The sequence below is a fragment of the Haplochromis burtoni genome, unplaced genomic scaffold (assembly GCF_018398535.1).
Source record: "Haplochromis burtoni strain Fernald_Lab_line unplaced genomic scaffold, NCSU_Asbu1 Contig_505, whole genome shotgun sequence".
NCBI lineage: Eukaryota > Metazoa > Chordata > Actinopteri > Cichliformes > Cichlidae > Haplochromis > Haplochromis burtoni.
The window spans coordinates 183,598-202,859 of record NW_024582866.1 but is presented as its reverse complement, the minus strand read 5'-3'; the positions used below and the strand labels follow the sequence as shown (position 1 = coordinate 202,859).

Below are 19,262 nucleotides of genomic sequence, written 5' to 3'. Positions count from 1 at the left end.
TGCTGACACTTCACTAGGTACACCTCAGTATCACCAGCCTGGAGCTGCTTTCAGCCTTCATGGATTCAAGGAGCTGCTGGAGGTCAGGGTCCATGTTGATCTGACATCATCACACATGCTGTTGTAGCCATCATGACAGTAAAGCTCCTCTACTGGTCTATGGAGGCCATCTGAGTGCAGTACATTCACCTCTGACCTCGTGTCTGCGCTGCAAAATGAGCCCGTCATGTGATTGGCTGATACTACAAGTGGCAGGTAAGTGTATTTAAGCTGAGATGAACTCAGTTCTTATCCTTCTTTGACTGTCGGCTCAGTACCAGCTTCACTTCCTCTTCAAATGAACTTTTAACACACACACACACACACACACACACACGAATAAATACCCAGAGCAGGATGTTTGAACCCACTGAACCTTTATTGATGTTTGGAACCCAAATGACAGTAAAACTGAGGCAATTAACGATCAATGAGATCAATCAGTATTCACACAAACAGCTTTCAGATGCTTTTATTGATCCAAAGAGAAAGAAAAACAACGCAAAGAGGGCGGGCTCCTCGGTAGACGAGTCCACGACGCCTCCCGCTCAGACGATGCTTACCTTCAACACCTGCGAGGGCCCATCGATAAACCAATCAATCATCAATAATCTATGTACAGGGGTAACAGCTGATTCAATCACTGTAACACCAGAGTTACCAAAAATACTTTAATGTATAAATTAGGTCATGTACAGGTTCACTGAGGCAGCCGCGCGGCCGCGAGTCCAAATACAAAAATGTATTCAAGTACAGACGCAGAGGACGAGTCCCTGCAGCTAAAAACCGCCGCCACCTCACAACGCCGCCGCCGCCTCCTCACCTGCCTCCGTCTTCACTTCAGGAGGCTCCCCGCTCTCATTCTGCACCTCCTGTTTCACTGAGGTGGCGGTGGCGGCGGCAGCAGCGGCAGCAACAGCACAGGAAGTGACCTCCTCCTGCTTTTCTTCCGTCTTCACGAAGGCGCCCAGCGGGTGGTCGGTCAGCAGCTTACTGGGCGACGGCGTGACGTCGACATACGACGATGTCTGAGGAGACAAATGAGAGCGGCGCAAAGAAAAACATGTGAGTTTATACCAGAGAAGAAGAAAGAGGAGGTGAGGGAGGAGGAGATAAGGGAGGAGGAGGTGAGGGAGGAGATAAGGGAGGAGGAGGTGAGGGAGGAGGTGTGACTTACGTTCTTATAATCCTCGAAGCAGGAGGGGTGGAAGTTCTGTGGAGGGAAAACAAACAGCTGGTCACTCGCTTTGTTCTTATTGGTCATCTTACTGATTAGAAGTGGATGGGCGGAGCCTCGGCACACCTTGTCATCGACCTTGACGGCGTTCTTCAGGAACCAGTCCTCCTCCTCCTCCACCCAGTACGTCTCAAAGGGCTCCTGACAGATCTCACAGCTCTGCAGGGAGGAAGGAAGCATTTTTATTGGGCGAGCCTGTGATGTCACCGACAAGCAGGTTGGCCGTCGATTGGCCGTCCGCCGTACTCACCTCTCCCACCTGGTCCTTGGTGGCTCTCACGCTCTGGAACTCCTTCTCCTTGGCAGCCGCCTGGCTCTTCTGCACCTCCTCCTCGTTCTCCTTCTCGAAGAACTGGCTCTTGGCGCGCTCCTCCAGGTCGGCGATCTCCTCGAACTCGATCCAGTCCTGCACGACAAACGTATCGTTACATCAGAGCGCTCCACAGGGAGCTAGGCGCCGCGCCCCATGAGGCGTGTTCGTTCTCACCGTGAGGCTGTAGTACCAGCGGCGGTGCGTGACCTTCTTGCTCGCCACTTTGCCGGCGTGGTTCTGCCTGAAGTGCCAGTCCAGGTGGTCAGCGTACATGTCGGTCTGGGCGGCGGTGAAGCGCATGCTGCACAGGCAGCACTGGTTCCCTGAGTACAGCTTCGTCACCACGCTCTCGTAGCGCCTGCGAGAGGGGCGGGGCAAAGTGAGTCACAGCAGAACAAAGTGTAACCACGACGATGAGGACAGGCAAATACTCACTGTTTCATATCGTCGATGCTGAAGCTGGTGAGGTCCAGCACGTCGTCCTCTTCCTCGCCCTCGCCCTCACCCTCCACCTCCTGCTCCTCCTCTTCCTCCTCCTCCTCTGGTGGCGGTGCCGGCGGAGGTACAGAAGACGATTCTGGAAAAAAACAAACACATCAAACTCGACTGAAGAAGAAGGTTAAAGGCGACAGAGGGAGGGGCTTCACTGACCGCTGCTGGAGGCGGGCGCGGCGTCGGGCTGCGAGGGTTTGATGATGCCGGTGGAGAGGAGCTTGGACAGCAGGTCGTTCACGTCCACCTGACCGAAGTGGTTCTCCGGAGGGACGACCTGCGGATCTACGCAAATACCAACAACCAGTCACGATTTCTGACCTTAAACTCGAGAGCGTTAAAGCTGACCGACACAAACGCCACGCAAACTTACTCTGCTGTCCGAAAGGCACGGCGGTCTGAGGTAGGAAGGGCTGGGCCATGGCTCCCATCACGCTCACCTGAAAACAGCACAGGTACAAACACTCAGATCATTCCCCAGGAACTCGCCCTGCTCAACAACGTGGCCTCTGCACCAATCAGAGCCACCAGCTCAGAGGATCAACTGCACATCTTCCTGCCATTTCTGCACCTCACTCCTACCTGACACCTTCACTTGTTTGCTCAGCAGCGTCTGCTGCCACCTTCTGGCAGTAGTGGGGCTAATTTAATGATAAATGTCCTGAAGCGGCGCAACAGCACGCTCTGTAGCATTAACTCCGCCCTCTGCACAGCCTGATACCTTTAAATGTAGTTTTGTTTTTTTTAAATTCTCTTTAAAAAAAGAAAAACAATTAAAAGGAAAATTAATCATCACAGAGGTCAAAGGTCCAGAAACTTGTGACCATGCAGAACAGTAACACTTGCAGTCCATCTGTGCTGCTTGCTGCATGCCTGCTGGGCCTACCTGATTGGCTGTTTTATATGGAAGAACTCCATTCGCTCCAACTGACCTGGAGTAGTTGCAGAAGTTAGCAACATAGGCTGGCTGTGCCTCAGCGATAGATGTATGTTTTAAAGTTTTCATTTTTTCTAAATAAAACTCAGGTGCATGTATCGCATGAGGAGACTCAGGCACTGCGATTATACAGGATTAGCATGCTAGCATGCTGTTAGCAGGCCAATAACGGCTCTTTTAGCTGCGTCTCCATGTATCACATCAACTCTGACTTAACTGATGCCTCATAATGCTGCCGCTCTGCCTCAAACTACAGTCACAGCTGCTCAGCTGTGGGTGGAGCTCCAGTTGCTCTGAATTTGACACTGGACTGAACTGAGGCAGCTCTGATTGAAACCTGTCTGAAACTACCTCTGTTCTTATTGGTCTAGATCCTGTGATGTCCTGTGCGTTGCTTACCGGCTGCTGTAAGCCAACAGCGGGTGCCCCGGGGTTGTAGAAGGGGGCGGGTCCTGGCTGACTGAACGGCTGCACATGGAAGTTTCCGGCTTGCTGCATGTTCTGTTGCGCCGGGAACGCCGCTGGTGCCGCAGGGAACTGAGGATTGATGGGGTCCGGGAAACGCTGGGGGGGCATGGGGAAGTTCTGCTGGGGGGCCATGGGGGTTTCGTACATGGGCGGGCCCATCTGTCTCATGAGGGGCTGCAGGTTGTGTTGGGGTTCGAAGCGCAGGTGGCCCTGCCCGGGGAAGTGCTCGAAGTGCGGGGGGCCTCCCTGATGTGGCACGTCATACCGGGGGCCCGGTTGGCCCGGCCCCTCGAAGTGTCCAGGGCCATCAAACCTCGTGGGGCCCTCGAAGCGTGCGGGCCGCTGCTGGAAGCCCATGGGGGCGGATCCAGGGCCGGGACCCATATTGTTTAAGTGACGTGGTGCCTCGAAGCGCTGCAGCGGGCCCTCTGAGTGGCCCGGTGCCGGCACCTCAAATCGTGTCTGTAGTGCGAGAGGAGCCCCGAACCTGCCGGGCCCCTGAGGGGGGCCCTCAAACCGCCCTATTCGTTCTCCGCCTCTCATCGGGCCGTGACTGATGTGTCCGGGACCGTCCACCCTCTCCGCCATTGTGTGATGAGTTGGTCCGGCACCCTCGAACCTGCCGGGGGCTGGGTGGTGAGGCCCCTCACACTGCAGTGAGTCATCGAACCGCCCAGGGCCACCGCCGCCTTCATACCATCCTGGGGCGTGGGGCCTAGAAGAGCCCATATGACCGGGGCCATTGTAGCGTGCAGGGGGGTGTCCCCCGTCGTGAGGTGGTGTGTGTCCGGGTGACCCGCCGTGCTGTCGGACCGAAGATTGCGGCCCTCCACGGGGGAGTGGCGCCTTCAGGATGGATTTGGTTGAAGCATGAGGCGGCGGGGCATCCAGGGGCCCGTCATCTGAGTGCTCGCTGTTTGGGCTCTCAAAGCGCGCTATCGGGCTCATGTCAGCAGAGTCTTTCTGTAACGGTGATAGCCGTTCGCGCTCGAAGCGTGTCGCCGTGGCGTCCAGACCAGCTGGGCTCGGAGAGTTCCTGTGGACCACTGTGCCCGAGGGAGGGGGCACCTCCGGCCTGCGGGCGTCAGCAGGTGGGCCGTACCGCCGTGGGACATTGTAGCTGCTCTTTTGCTCCTCGCGGTCGTTATAATGCTGCCGCTCTGTCAGCGGCGAGGTCCACTCTCTCTCACCTGGAAACCACAGAAGAAGAAATGCTGTGAACGCTGCCGCTTCCTGTCAGCTGATAAATTACAGTTTGAGCTTCATCTGTCTGAATGTGAGGGTGACACTACAGAACTGCAGAGGTGGCCGACTACGACTCCCACAATGCCTTGAAAGGCTGGCGGTGACAGGGAGTGTCTAATTAGCGGTTAGCTGATGATGTAATCGGGGCTCCTGACTGAATGTGTAGGACTCGTTAGAAATGTCTAACCCTGCTGAAGTATCCCTGATCGACACCCTGACACCCCGCCGCTCCAGAACCTGACCTCTGACCTCTCTGTGGATAAAGACGACAGATAACAGGTAACCTTCACGCCACTTGAACACGTGAACGCAGCGCAGCATGGTGGCGGCGTGCACTCACTTGTCTCTCTGTGGTCGGGTCTCTTTGTGAAGCGAAGACCTGGCTTCAGCGCTGGAAACTCTTTGCCGTGGTTGTACTCCTCAACCATGGGGGCGAGCGGCGCCCGATGCTCCTCGCACTCTTTGCTCCGCCTCTCGCCTGAAAAGGGCAGCAGATGTGTTTTTGTTTAAGTAATAAAGCTCTGTTCTCTGGCTAATTTATTGATCATGTGACGCTCACCTGGCCTGTCTCGCGGGCCTCGGTTGTATTTATGTGGCGGCGGATGTCCGCCGCTCTGACCGCCACCCATCTTCTCGCTGTGCCCTGGTTTGTCGGTGATCTCGGGAGTCTCCTCCCCCTCCCACTCCTCTCCGGCAGGTCGGTGATTGACCTGAGTCTTCCTCAGCTTCGACTTGTGCTCGTAGTACGACAGCTCCGCCGGGTCCATGCCTTCGTGGGGGCGGGGCTGAGATGAGGGAGTGCTCAGCAGTGGCGGCTGCTTCTTGACGGGGAAGTCTGATTCGTCCCAGCTGTCTTTGCGCAGCTGGATCTCCTCCTGATACTGGTACAGCTGTTTGATCTGGTGAGCCATATTGAGGAACTCCTCGCGGGAGATCTCGCCACTCTCCATGCGCTTGCTCGCCTGCAGACATGTCATAGTCACATGATATTTAGTGACATGGTAACCCCCCCCCCACTGATCATAACAAGTGAAAACCATTGAAACAGCTTTATCCTGCATGTGAGCGGGTCAGTGAACGTACCCTCCTCAGCAGGTCCTTCTTGGAGGCGGAGTTCAGGACATCGGGGATCTGCAGGTTGGCGTCGACGCTGAGCCGGTGCTTCGGGGTTCGGGGGGTGCTGGGGCGGTTTGGCGTGCTGTACGGTTTGTGTCTCTGAGGCGTGGGCTTGGCGTGCACGTCGCCCGACAGCTTCATGCTGAGGAGGAAAACGATTTAAGTTTTTTAAAGTTTTAAAACTTTTGAATAATATTTCTGATGCGTTTGATGAACTCACTGTTTACTCTCCTCCCAGCCGCTCCTCCAGCGGTGAGGGGCGTCCTTCATCTCCTTGCAGCCTCCGTCGTGGCTGCGTGGCGAGTGAGAGTCTCTGGTCTCGGAGTGGCGTTCCTCCCCGGGTCTCTTGGACCTTCTGCTCTCAGATTGGCTTTTGGGGGTGGGACGGTCCTCCCGACCGGGCTTGCCGTGCAGCAGGTCGAGCCTCCGTGGTTTTCCAGCTTTGTGCAAAGGTGATGGCGAGGACGAGCTGCTGCGGGCTCTGCCCTTTGGCGAGCGTCTGTCCTTCCTCTTTGGGGAGCCGGCGGGGGATCGCGACCTAGACCGCGAGCGAGTGCGTTTCCTTGCATGCGTTCTGGCGTTGCCAGCGGTCTTATCAGCAGCCTTGTCACGCTCGTGTTTGGCGACCGAACCATTCACCAGTTTGCCTTTGAACCTCTGAGGCTCTGCCCCCCGTGCAGCATCCTCCCGCTCCTCATCACCACATCGCTTCTTCTCCTTCTGCTCACCGTCCTTGCCCTCGCCCACCTTGTCCTGCGTGCGTTTCCTCAGCCGCGGGTCTTTCTTCGTGCCGCTCTGAAGCGCTGCCTCCGCTGCTTTGGTTTTACTCGGCCCACTCTTCGCCATTGGAGACGGCGATTTGGATTTTGGTTTCTCCTGTGGAGCGTCTTTCTTCTGCATCCTGGCTTTCTCCAGAGCGAGAATGTGACTTCCTGTGGTGGGTGGAGTCTCTCTTTTTGTTGTGGCAGGCTGGTCTTTAGGTAGGGGGCCAGTGGGCGGGCGGTTCAGCCGGGGGTCTCTGACGGACGACTTTGAATCGCTCTGAGGGGGTACCCAGGGTCGGACCACGGGAGCGGGTTGGCTGATGAGCTTGGGCGCCGGGCTCACTGCTGATGAAGTGGAGATCGCCGTCGCTGCTGGTAATGTGAAGCCGCTGACCTGTAACCATGTGACAGAGCTGCCTGTTAAATATGTGCAAGTTTCTACACAACAAACCTGACGGCAGATAAACTCCGCTTTAAGGTGTCGCGGATAAATACAGGAAAGTAAAACCAGTACAAAACAAAAACAACAAAAACCCCACAACAAGTCATAACACATGGGAAAAGACCCGAGGAAACCGCGTTAACGACAAAAACCCTGAAAACCATAAATGTCACACCCGAGCCTCGACTCTCACGGGTGTGGGACCGCTGCTCTAAACCTTCGGACAAGTGACAGGTGAGCTTTGAGCCAAAACAAAAGATTTAAGACTCTGCTGCTTCTTCCTGTCATTTTTACCCTTTAAATGGGAACTAGCAGCGTCCCAGTTCAGATCAAACTGGTTTGTAGTTTGATCTGAACTGGAGCTGAAGGCTTTAACACATTCGGGGTGTTTCAGGGTTTTAAAAGCAGTGAACGGCCATGACAGCGCTCAGACAATGTTCTGGTTTTAGCTAAAGTCTGAACCCCTGGATTGTGATGCGGACACGTGATTGGCTAACGGTGATCTTACAGCCCCAGGTGGTCGTACCAGCTGAGCTTTGGTCTGCTCCAGCTCCAGTTCGATCTTCTTCTGCTGGAGCTCCAGGAGCTGCTTCTGTTTGGCCAGCAGCTGCTGCCGGATTAGCTGCTCCTGTGTCAGGCTGGACTGACTGATGGCGGCAGGGACCGGCTGAGGGGCGGGTGGGGCCGTGGGCGGTGGCTGGGCCGGGGTTGGCCTGGGAGAGGATGAAGACTCCTCAGGCTGAAAGACGGAGAGAAAGATAACTTCGGATTAGAACTCAAGTTCAGCCCCACCAAATCCCATCGCTCAATGTGGATGATGCTGTGTGTGGTCAGAGACCAGGGAGGGTCACTGGGGTCCAACCCTGGAGCCTGACCCGGACACAGGTAAGGAGCACGTGGACGTGACACTTGACCCGGTCATATTTATGGAAAACCTCTTTAAAAACATTTCCAGTGATCAAACTAACCAAACCTGCATGCAGCCACGTGACAGTGGTTAACACTGGTTTGAACCAGTTTATCAGGTTCACTCTGCATGGATGTCCTGACAGGTTAACCCAGTCTGACACCAGTCAGTTTAATAAAAGCATGACGTCTGCTCGGCTCTAAACGTCACTTAGTTGGTTAAAAATTATCAAATTCTGTCATTTCTGAGCCAAACAAACCAATTTCTGCTCCCAGCTTCACTTTTCTACTTTATCTGACTTGAGCTCGACAGCAGATCTGAAAGCAGCTTCACAACGTAACCAAGCACAACCAAAACCTCAGATCAGGCACAGAAACTCAACGCTCATAAGAGCAAATGTAAAAAAACAAAACAAACAAAAAACAAAATAGTGGTAAGTATTAAACACAGTTCTGCCGGGTCTCCTTTATTCTCCTCAGCACATCTTTATTTGAAGATATTACAGCAGAAAAACTAAAAACAAAAACCTCCCACGCTGAAGCTCTCTGGACCTTTTAAAGACTCTTAAAAGGAAACATTGTTTGTGGTAGTTACTGTAACAATAACTTATTGACATGTGAACAATCCTCGGGGGTGTACCTGCACGTTTCACGACATCTTCTTTATCGACATTTCAAGGGCACAGACGCATTTATTGAGAAGCCCGACGAGGACCTCAGGAGTAAACCTCTGCGCCGGGGCGACCTCAGGCTGCCCGAGGCTCACGCCCCCGCTCGTACACACCTGTTTGAGGAACTTGGGGTTGACGTGGATGCTGGAGTTGGGGGTGGGCGGCGGCAGCTTGATGGGCCACGCTGGGTCCACAGAGTTGACCTTCACGTCAAGCGCGTACAGCTTCTTGGGCGGGAACACGTCGTCCCAGGTGGAGCGCAGCTTGAACAGGGACTTTCTAGTGTTTTCGTCCACCTACAAACAGAGGACAGCGCTTGGTCCACAGCCACCAACAAAAAGCCGACATCACACTGTGCACAGCTGTTAGTCCACTTCAAAACATCAGCTAAAGTCCTAAAGCCTCCCTCCAGCTTTCATTAGCAGTACGTTACGCAGTAAGACAGGAGCAGAGTGCAGGAGACTAAACAGAAGAAAGCAAGCAACAGGACAAACAGGAGGGAGTGCGAGGGCTGCTAACATGTCACTGCTTAAATCTTAACAAGGCCAAACGGCAGCAAAGAGAACTGTACCTTTTCAAAGACACATATAAATGAAGGGATTAGGTTTTTAGCAAACACTGCAAGGTATTCTCCTCCAACATTCTTCACTATGGAATCCACTAAGTACAAAACTGGAAGCTTCTCGCTGGGTGGGGCCTGGAGCAATAAGAGAACTCGACAAGTTTAGAAAACAAACAGGGGTTAAAAGCAACATTTCAGAATAAAAGCTCACAGTACACCTGCCCCGCCCCTCAGCACCCAAAAACGTGGAAAAAGTTCAAAAGGTCAAGAACTGCAGGAAAACATCTCAGTCCCAGTCAGTCCGTGCGCTGCTGCGTCTTCACAGGAGAAAAAGGAAAAGTCATCTTCACGAGTCCACTCAGCGTCTGCCGAGTTACAAAATGAGTCCGTGGCGCCGCCAGGCTTCAGTCCAGGAGCCGTTTACCTCCAAAGAGCGTTTGTAACCTTCCACCGCTCTTTGTACGTTTACCCAGAAGGCTCGTCTTCGAGGTGACTCCACCCCCAGTGAGCTTTATTCCCCCTCACACCTCCACTTTGACACCCGACATCTTTAATCCCCTCCCTCAGTGTGTGCAGTAAATGAAACCAGAGTCATGCCAAGAAATTACACTGGGAAATAAAAAATGACAAAAAGCACATTTCACATTTTTTATTATAAACATTTTAACCATTCAAATCACATTTTTCAAGAATTCAAGATTCACTCGAGAATTAAATCAAGTGTCATGGACCAGAAGCTGAGTGTAACGTGATGGCGGGCGGAGGGGGTGTTGAAGACGCCCCGTTAATCAATGACCCGACACTGATAACACACAACAGATCAGACTGAAACCATTCAGAGACACTGATGTGGTCTGAGCTCAGCAGGACTACAGATGGTCAAAATCCACCAAAAACTCGAGCCGCTAATCCTCAATCAGATCAATGTGACGAGCTTAACGCTGATTGAAAGCTCAAGTGCTGCAGAGGGAAGTTTGACTGTTTACCAAAGCTTTGTTCAACACGTGCACACCTCAGACTTCTAAAGGAGAACTGTGACACCATCAGCACAGCAGTTATTTATTCATTTACAGACATCAGCGGGCGACACTTCAACACGTCAGGCACTTCTATGAAATCTGTCCTTGGTTTAAAGTCAAACTGCTGAACCTGATGTGAGGAGTTTAGGCCAATTCAAGGTTTTTACTGTTTCTTTATTAAACAAAGTTTAGACCACTTCAGACACTTCAGAGCATCAGCCTGAGACCAGCAGGGCACAAACTGAGACATGACCGGGAGTTCAGTAGAGCTACTGTCCGACTGAGGCCAGAAATAACAGCGCGGTGATTTCCCCTGTTCAGGAAAGTGACTCAGATTTACTTCCCCAGCTCTATGTGGCCTCATCCTTTGTGTTAATAACCCGGAGAAACAAGACTTTCAAAAACATCCATTTTGTGAATTTAGTATTTTTTAATTTTAAGAAATAATCATCAGCCTGAACTTTAATCTAGGTTTTAAAGCAGCCTCGTGCAGATTTCGGCCCTTCCCACGTGTCAGAAAGTATTCTGTCGCTGCAGTTGTTTAAATAAAGTTGGTTTAAACAAACTACCATGGCAACAAGCTGAACCAAAGTTAACGTCCCGCTAAAGTGCCGCCTTCTTTTCTACTCACGTCTACTGACGTTTACTCCACATTAAAGAGGAAAACGCAGAGCGAACGGTAAAGACGGACTGATTTAAGGTGGGCTGATTTAAGGTGGATTTCAACTCCAGACCACATCGAGTACCTACAGCGAGTCTGCAGAGAAATGGCGTGCTGCTGAGTACAATAAAGAATAAATGGTCGGTTCACTTTAATACACACAGTTGTTCAAGAGTTGGCTGAATGCGGAGCTAGCAGAACAAACAGCTGGATGTTTTCAGAGACCGTTACCGCGGCCGACCTCGTCGCCATGTTCGGCTAGCAGCTAACTACATACATCGACAGCAAACATCTCAGTGTGAAAGTATTCTATATTCATAAAAACCTTGCTTATTTGTGCTTCAATAATTTCCACGATATCCTTGGCGAAGTTGATGTTTTCCTCGGCCAGGATGGTCAGCATGTTGATGTGCGGCTTGCTGTTAAACGTCAGGTCTTCGAGGGAGGACTGGTACTCCCGGCAGGCGTCTTCCCTCGCCGCGCTGTCGTCCATCTTTGAGCTGAGACACTCGGCCAAACCTAAGCGAGTCTTACCGAAACCATAACCACTGATCAGCAGGCAGTCCATGAACTCATACGGCTAACTGTTCGTCCCGGACTTGTTGAGAAATCACGCCGGTTCGGGGGTATATTTCAGCCGTCTTCTGTCGCAGTTCAGTGCCCTTTCAACGACCACAAGAAAATGGCGACTGTAACTGAAGGAAGTCTACGTCACGTTGAGGTTTTTATAACAGTCGTGATGTCAGTGCAGTGTCATTGGCTGGTTTCAGCCCGCCTTAACCTGGGTTTTCTTTGCGATTAGTTGGGGAAAATAACGGCCACACAAATGAGCCAATCACAGTGGAGTACCGTCAATCCCGATTACATAACGAAAAATGATTGCAACAGCTCTTACTCAACGACCAGGCCGCAGCACTACTCACATATAAACACGTTACTCATTAGAAACTATGTTCGCATATCGTAACACCAATAAATAAATATATATATAGATATGTATATTTAAAAACTAAATTTAATCAATTCAAACAATTTTAATTCTACATTTTGATCGATCTGTGTCTTTGCAAAAGTCTTAAAAAGTGTGTGCCATCCCTCATAAACATGGGAACTACGTACAGACAAGTACATCAGGAGAAAACAGAGTTTACACAATTATAACAAACTTATAAGTCAACGTCACCAGTTTGAACTGTGAGCAGCTGTGTGTAATGCCTGCAGGAACAGACAGGTTATTTGTTATATGCAGACGCAGCACTGGTTCATCTCTGCAGTTAGGTGACTTTTTCATGCTTGAATGATTCCTAAGAGTTAAGAGGCGTAACCAACACCAAAGAGCTACCTCATCAGGCCAGAACGTGTGTTTCACCCAGACGTCCTGTAAGTTTCAATGAGGCGTTGAGAACACATGAAAAGGGAAAGGCTGAGCTGAGGGTTCCCAACTCTCTGCATGCTACTCATGGTCATTGTTCAGCGCTCATGACAGTTTGCATAGTAACGACTATGAAACTGAGCTCACTGTTCAGGCTCATCTGAATCTGCTGAAAAGATCACTGTGGTCTGTCGGCGCCGCAGCCAGAGCGCTGCTGAGCCGGCCTTACCTTAACTTCATCAAATTCAATCATATCAAACGTCCTTGAAAGAGTAGTTGTCAAACAGCTAACAGATCATCTGCAGAGAGGTTTATTTGAAGAGTTTCAGTCAGGTTTCAGAGCTCCACAGCACAGAAACAGCTTTAGTGAAGGTTACAAATGATCTTCTTATGGCCTCTGACAGTGGACTCATCTCTGTGCTTGTCCTGCTAGACCTCAGTGCAGCGTTCGATACTGTCGACCATAATATCCTATTAGAGCGATTAGAACATGCTGTAGGTATTACAGGTACTGCACTGCTGGAGATTCCCATGATGCACTGAGTATTTCTTGGTGTGGTAATACACCTTTCTGCATTTAATCGTTAGTAATTATTAATCTCTGGCTCTCTTCCGCAGCACGTCTTTGTCCCATCGTCCAACTTCTGCCAGAGGTTTTTCCATCCGGCTGTCGCTACAGTGACAGCTCATAGGGGTCTTTACCTGACATTATAAAGCACTTTGACACAACTGTGAGCTGAAGTGTTTTCTGCTGGACATTTGTCATTTTAATTTGCAATGTTTTCGTTTTTTTCCTGTGAACAGGATCCTCTCTGAGGGTCACGTGTTCGAGTCGTACACCTGACAGAAGCATCGCATTTATCCAGGCAGCAGCTCCAACAGCGAGAAACACACACGTCTGCAGACTTTTTAAAATAACTCAACTGTTTAAATTAAGGATTAAAATTTGCATTATGGAGGGGTGTGGCTTCTTTAGCTGACAGGTGGATGGTGACGCACAATTCTGACCTGGAGCCTGATAATATGGCTGCTGAGGTTAATCGCACCAACACGTCTGAGGAAGATGGTTTTATATTTGGCTGTTACTGAGCATCTGTGTGTCTGCGTCCAGCGCAGAGGCCACGCCTCAATGAGCTCACAACCCCTCCCTGGTTGTTGGAACACCCGCCTGAAAAGCACACCTGTGTTGTGCAGGTATCTGTGGTCAGGGTTACAGGAAGAAGACTCGACACGTGTGGAATAAAACATCAGCCGGTACTTTAATAATGATCTCATCTCAGGAGCAGCAGTGTGGTGTCACCTGCACGTGGACCCAAAGGTTTCATTTAAAAACAACACATCATGTGACGTCACAGGAACAGTCGATGGACTCGCACTCGCACACACATCCGGGTCATCAACAAGGTGTTTAGAAGAAAAAAATAATAATAAAGAGACAAAAAGTAGGAAAATGTCCCACAGCGGACGCCCCAGTCCTGCCAGCGCTAACACCACGCCTACACCACACGCTGGAGGCGGAGTCACTTCACTGTCTGAGCTGCAGTCAGACGGGGAAAAGCTGAGGAATGGTGGCGAGCGAGAATGGTGACAAGAAGAGCAGCAGCAGGTGAGCGGAGAGTTTCCCATGATGCTTTGCCACATCCTGACAGAACACCACAGGCAGGAGGAGAGGAGGCCGCGGGAACCAAAGCTTCGCCCTCTGCTCATAATTAGCAGCGAACTTCGCAGGACTTCCTCCGAAATGTCCTCAGATCCACAGCCGAGTGAACAAACTCCGGAACGCCGAGGCAGGAAATGACCTCACAACCCGACTGACCCCTCAGTACTGGGCGATACGACTTCAGGGGACGGATCGCTTCCTTTGGCTCTATTCTGCCTCACCTGCAGCAGGTGATTAGAGGCCACGCCCCCAAACAACTGTCACTGATCTGGATGATAAAGTGACAATTTGCAACTTCACCTCGCTTTCAGACAGGAAGTGAGGAGGGCGCACACCGCAGGAAGTTGAAATTAAAGGTGGGCGGAGCTTCAGGGAGCAGTCGAGGTGGACTGCGGCTCCCTGGAGAAGTTTTATGAAATGTTTCTGTTGATATTTACGAGTCATTATTTCAGTTGTTTTCAAAGGGAGAAGCTCGCCGCCCGGCCCCGTTCCCCAACTCACCCGGGTCGTCCATCAGAGGAAATACTGCTCCGCCCCCTCCTCCTCGTGTGGTTCAGGCGTCGGACTCGTCGCTGCTGTCGCGGCTGATCTCGATCTGCAGCGAGGGCAGGTTGTCCAGCCGACTCTTCTTCATCTTGTGGGTGAGACGCTCCTGCTTCTGTTTGATCATGGCGCCCCACATCCTCTGCAGCGTCGAGTCGTCCTCCTCGTCCCCGCGCCTGTCATCCTCCTCCTCCTTGTCCCCCTCTCCGTCACCATGCCTCCTCTCGCTTCTACTGCTGCCACCGCCATCCCGGCCCGATGAGGAAGAGGAGAACAGCCCCGCCGAGCGGCCGCTTGACCTGTCGTGACGTCTGGCGGCAGCGCTGCTGCCATCGTCGTCGCTGGAGCCGAGTCTGCTCCACAGCCCGCCTGCAGACGAGAGAGAGCGTTACAAACGCCACACAGCAAAGAAAGAAGACGACAGAGGTTGGCGTCGCCTCCGTACCCGTCTTCCTGTCTGTGGATGAGTTTGAGCAGTGGCCTCTGCTGTCCTGACTGGCCACGCCCAGTCTGCGATGCACATCTCTGGCTAGGGGAGTGTCTCTCGGGGACAGCGGCGAGGGGGAGCGGCGTCTGTCTGGAGAGTAGCGTCTTTTCCCGAGCCGCTGCCGTACGTCTGCGGAGAGCGTCAGAGTCAGAGGCCCGCCTCACGGCAGCACAGCAAGCACCTGGATTTAAACCGCTCACCTGTCTTCCCGCCGCTGACCACCGGAGGGGGCTGGCTGTGCTGAGAGTGGCCCTGCCGCTTCTCCTCCAGCAGCTGCCGCACGTCCGTCACCTTAGAGGGCGACGAGGCTTTGGTCCTGCTCTGTGATCCCGACGTTCCGATCCTGTTCCTGAACGGTGCGACACAGGCAGAGTTAAACGCAAAGCAAACGTGTGTGAGCGCGGCGGCGAAACATTCCTGCAGGTTTAATGATCAGAGCAGAAGAAAATCTTTCATGCATTCACTAGCTGTGTCCCACAACCTAGGCTGCATCCTCCTGAGGCCGCATTTGTAGGCCGATTACATCACAGCAACGCGGCGTAGACTCCTCCAAATATATCCCAAAATGCCTCCTCCATTTCCCCGAATTTGAAGGATGGGTCGGGTATGTCCTTTACCGCAACTAAGTTTTAATATTACTCTTATTATTCTTTCTGGGTCACAAAATAAACTTTTAACATATTTTCAGGCGAGAATGTAGCTGTGTAAACCTCAAATATCTGCTCGGTTTATCAAGACACCGCATATTTGCAAAAGTGCTTCGACGTTTTCGGAGACGTCTGTTACCCACCAGCGAGCCGGGGCGAGAACGGCAAACTCCCGGCACATCGTTTTCAGATAAGATAAAGAGACAAAGAAGAAGTTTATTGTCATTGTAGTTATACAACAAAATTTGTTTGGTAGCTCACAGCAGCAATAAAACAAGAAGCAGCACAGTAATAAATAACCGTAGTAAAAGTATAAGATATAAAGTAAAAGGAAGGAACTTAGCACAGTAAATAAAGAAAACATAACAGTATTTACAGACCACCGCGGTCTTTCGCTACTCAGTTTAAATGTAATATATAAGTTACTTAGACAATGATAGTCGACTAGTCAGCGATTATTTTTGCGATTAGTCACTAATCAGATCATCATCCATACAGCTTATTGCACCAGCAGCATCTGCTCTTATATAACTATCATTAGCTTACAGCTTTAAGTGTTTCAGGTGCTAACTAAAAATAAAGACAAGATGATAGTTTATTAAATTTTAATGAAATTTGCAGATTGTTTCGGTGAAGTTTAATAAACTCCTTGCTATCTAAAATATAACAGGACACCGGAGTAAATTCTCCAGCATCTCACACTTCTGATAATCAGCTGTCTGCTTGACGTTTATTCAGCTGTGTAAAAACTATAACTTTAATCTCAGCCAAACCGATTTACTCAGGAACAAATAAAATACTAAAAAAGCCAAACAATAACATTTTAAGTTATCTAAGTGACTCATATATCATGTTTAACCTGAGTAGCGAAAGACGGCGGTGGGTTTGAAAACGATTTGCCGGGAGTCCGGTGTTCTCACGGCGCTAGTGAGCCTAGCCCCCGGCTAGCTATCGAGCTAGTGGGTAACAGACGTCTCCGAAAACGTCGGAGCGCTTTTGAAAATATGTGGTGTCCTGATAAACTGAGCAGATATTTGAGGTTTACACAGCTACATTCTCGCCTGAAAATATGTTAAACGTTTATTTTGTGACCCAGAAAGAATAATAAGAGTAATATTAAAACTAACTAGCTGCCGCCATTGTTGGAAACTGAGCTGGGCGCGCTATGAATTCTGGGACACAGCTCTTCTTCTTCTTCGGGGTTTAACGGCAGCTGGCATCCTTGTACATGCAGTGCTGCCATCTTCTGTTTCAGTCCGTTATTACACTCTTAAATCCTGCTACTTATTCCTGCGTCTTTTGGGATCTTACAAAGCTTCAAACAACGCTTCGACGATTTTGATAGTCGACGTAATCGTGACTAGTCGACTAATCGTGGCAGCCCTATTAGACAACCTAAAAATGTTATTGTTTGGCTTTTTGTTTTATTTGTTCGTGAGTAAATCGGTTTGGTTCAGATTAAAGTTATTAGATAAAATAAAACTTTATTAATCCCCCGGGTGGTTTTCACACAGCTGAATAAACGTCAAACAGAAAACTGATTAAACAGATGGTCGAGTTTACTCCAGTGTCCTGTTACATTTTAGACAGCAAGGAGCAGACGGCCGAGTTTATTAAACTCCACCGAGACAGCGCTGACGCAGATCTGAAGGCGAGACCGTCCAGTTTCACAGCTGTTTACTTCCGGCCTTCTCGGTCCTCCGGAGGATGCAGCTTAGGTTTTGGGACACAGTAACTGTCAGTACTCACAGCAACAGCCTGGAGACTAAAGATCCGCCCACACAGGAAGTAGTATGTGGTAGTGGTTGTTTTACAGATGCTGGTTGGTGACCAGCCAATCGTTCTCACTCGCTTCAAAGTTAAATAAAGTTTAACTCGGGATCCGCCCACTTCCCACCATCATCACCCAAAACTGCAGAATGCCTGATTTTTCTATGATGTCACTTCCTGTGAGGCCGCCCACTCAGACGTAAAAACAAGGTTCTGGTATTTGAAGGGAGCAGGAACACTGCGGCACCCCTGATTTTCAAAATAAAAGCTGTGAGCAAACATGATGGCTCTTTCCATTTTAATTTAATGCTCAGCCTCACTGAGAGGCGTGCACACACACACAGACACACACACGCACACACACACACACACGCACACACACACGCACACACACGCACACACACACACACACACGAGCGACTCTGACCGGATGCTCTTCAGGTGCGTCTCCAGCTCGTCGGCGTACATCGTCATCTTCTTGCTCTTCTTCGGCGACGGCGTGGAGATCATCTTCAGCTCCAGGTCGTAGTCCATCTCGTCCGACTCGGACCACGGAGACGGAGAGCGGTCCGTCTGGCTGTGGAGCCCCGCCCCCAGTGAGCGTGAGCCACCGCCCCTGTCCCCCCTCTCCCTGTACTCCACCACCCTGTCGTCAGAGTCCATGTCCTCGTCGCCGTCTTCCTCCTCCTCCTCCTCCTCCTCTTCTTCCTTGATGGGCTCCTCGGGCAGGTTGACGAGATCCGCTGAAAGCACAGAAGTCATGAAAACGTTAGCATGAAGCAGAAGAAAACCACATTTAGGGCTCTAGAATCGTTTCAATGGTGCGACTAAAAAAAAACAGCTGTTCCAGTAAAAAAGAAAAAAAAGTCTCAGCAACTCTCAAAGTCTCCGTGTGGTCAACAACTAACACATGCCCCTATCGTGTGTCCCAATCAGTGAACGTCAGGGGCGGGACCTGTGTGATTGGCTGTGGTTCTAAAGTGCAGGTGGACAGAGGGAGGCGAGGAGCTGAATGAAGCCATATCAAGTCATTAAATCCTGAATCGACTTTTAAATGTATTTTGTCAGAAACGCCGGAATCTCAGGTTAAAGCTCACAAAACTATTTCAACAAACGGTAAATAAGAGCAGATACACAAACACAGAGCTGTCGGCTTTCTCATCGTACACGGACACGCCGTCGGGGCTGAGCGATTCTGATGCGTCGGGCCTGCTCTGTGTTTACGTCTTTTTTGCGCCGATTCTGAGCTGCAGGTTTTGTTTCTCTCCGACCAAAACTCACTGAACCAGCAGCAAAAGAAGCAGCAAACTACGCTTCAGATTTGATAAACATCGTCATTAATTCACTCTGACTTTTGCTGTTTTGCTTCCAGCACGATGATAAGCACACTTCCTGCACAGCTCTCTCTCTGATCTCCGTTTTCTGCATTATTCATTCACGTATCACCCATCAGTCTGCTCCTCGGACAAGAAAGCCTCATTTCTGCTGTTCAATACTGAAGAAATGTAAACGTTTTAAAATGATGCAAAACTGCAGAACATTTTAAGTTTCTCTGCTATAAAATCCAGGCCAGAAAAATCTGCTTCATGTTTTTCTGTTTTATCCTCTGCTGTGATGCTCAAGTCTCACAGTATCAGTGCTGATAAATGATCAGAATTACAATATTTCTGACTGTGAGACAAAACTGAATCCAGTCGAGTAGTGATGGTACCCAGCCCGGGTGAGCAGCGTGGGCCCGACAGAGTGGATGAAGCTGTGGGTAACAAGAGAAGATGAAAAGAACGACTGATAACTTTTTTGTTAAGTTAAGGCCTGATCCGTCTGAAGTTCACAGCCAGCTCTGACACGGTGCCATCAGCCTCCGAGCGCTGAAAAAGCAGCAGAAACACATTATAAATGCCCACGTGCCCC

At 50.6% G+C, this 19,262-nt stretch overlaps 2 protein-coding genes across 3 annotated transcripts in view; both read right to left on the bottom strand.

Annotated features, from left to right (window-relative positions):
• Window positions 1-495: 495 nt before the first annotated feature.
• pcf11 (PCF11 cleavage and polyadenylation factor subunit) lies at window positions 496-12,571 on the bottom strand. 2 transcript variants are annotated; one of them, XM_005947700.3, is made up of 18 exons: window positions 11,198-12,571; window positions 9,202-9,327; window positions 8,744-8,926; window positions 7,580-7,792; window positions 6,068-7,005; window positions 5,815-5,989; window positions 5,291-5,693; window positions 5,072-5,209; window positions 4,919-4,984; window positions 3,418-4,676; window positions 2,455-2,521; window positions 2,241-2,366; window positions 2,025-2,166; window positions 1,764-1,947; window positions 1,527-1,682; window positions 1,343-1,435; window positions 1,217-1,252; window positions 496-1,067 (listed from the first exon to the last, which is right to left on the bottom strand). In XM_005947700.3, exons 1-18 carry the CDS (start codon window positions 11,438-11,440, stop codon window positions 837-839), a joined length of 4,779 nt encoding a protein of 1,592 aa, XP_005947762.1. In that variant the 5' UTR covers window positions 11,441-12,571; the 3' UTR covers window positions 496-836. The 2 variants fall into 2 exon arrangements, with proteins under 2 accessions (XP_005947762.1, XP_005947763.1); XM_005947701.3 differs by lacking the exon at window positions 4,919-4,984 and having other exon boundaries at window positions 11,198-12,570.
• A 755-nt stretch (window positions 12,572-13,326) lies between these two features.
• Window positions 13,327-19,262, bottom strand: part of ncbp3 (nuclear cap binding subunit 3) — a 23,063-nt gene continuing 17,127 nt past the window's right edge. Inside the window, exons 10-13 of the mRNA XM_042213975.1 lie at window positions 17,779-18,094; window positions 15,135-15,283; window positions 14,893-15,063; window positions 13,327-14,816 (exon numbers count right to left, since the gene is read on the bottom strand). Of these exons, the coding sequence (XP_042069909.1) occupies window positions 14,458-14,816; window positions 14,893-15,063; window positions 15,135-15,283; window positions 17,779-18,094 (995 nt within the window). The 3' untranslated portion in view covers window positions 13,327-14,457. The remainder of the gene's footprint in view (window positions 14,817-14,892; window positions 15,064-15,134; window positions 15,284-17,778; window positions 18,095-19,262) is intronic.

Excerpts from the sequence above, each read along its gene's own strand:
- pcf11 (XM_005947700.3), bottom strand. The coding sequence starts at position 11,440 with ATGGACTGCCTGCTGATCAGTGGTTATGGTTTCGGTAAGACTCGCTTA. Across the intron at positions 8,927-9,201 it reads TTATATGTGTCTTTGAAAAG|GTGGACGAAAACACTAGAAA; the intron begins GTACAGTTCTCT and ends CTCTGTTTGTAG. Across the intron at positions 4,985-5,071 it reads ACCCGACCACAGAGAGACAA|AGAGGTCAGAGGTCAGGTTC; the intron begins GTGAGTGCACGC and ends CTTTATCCACAG.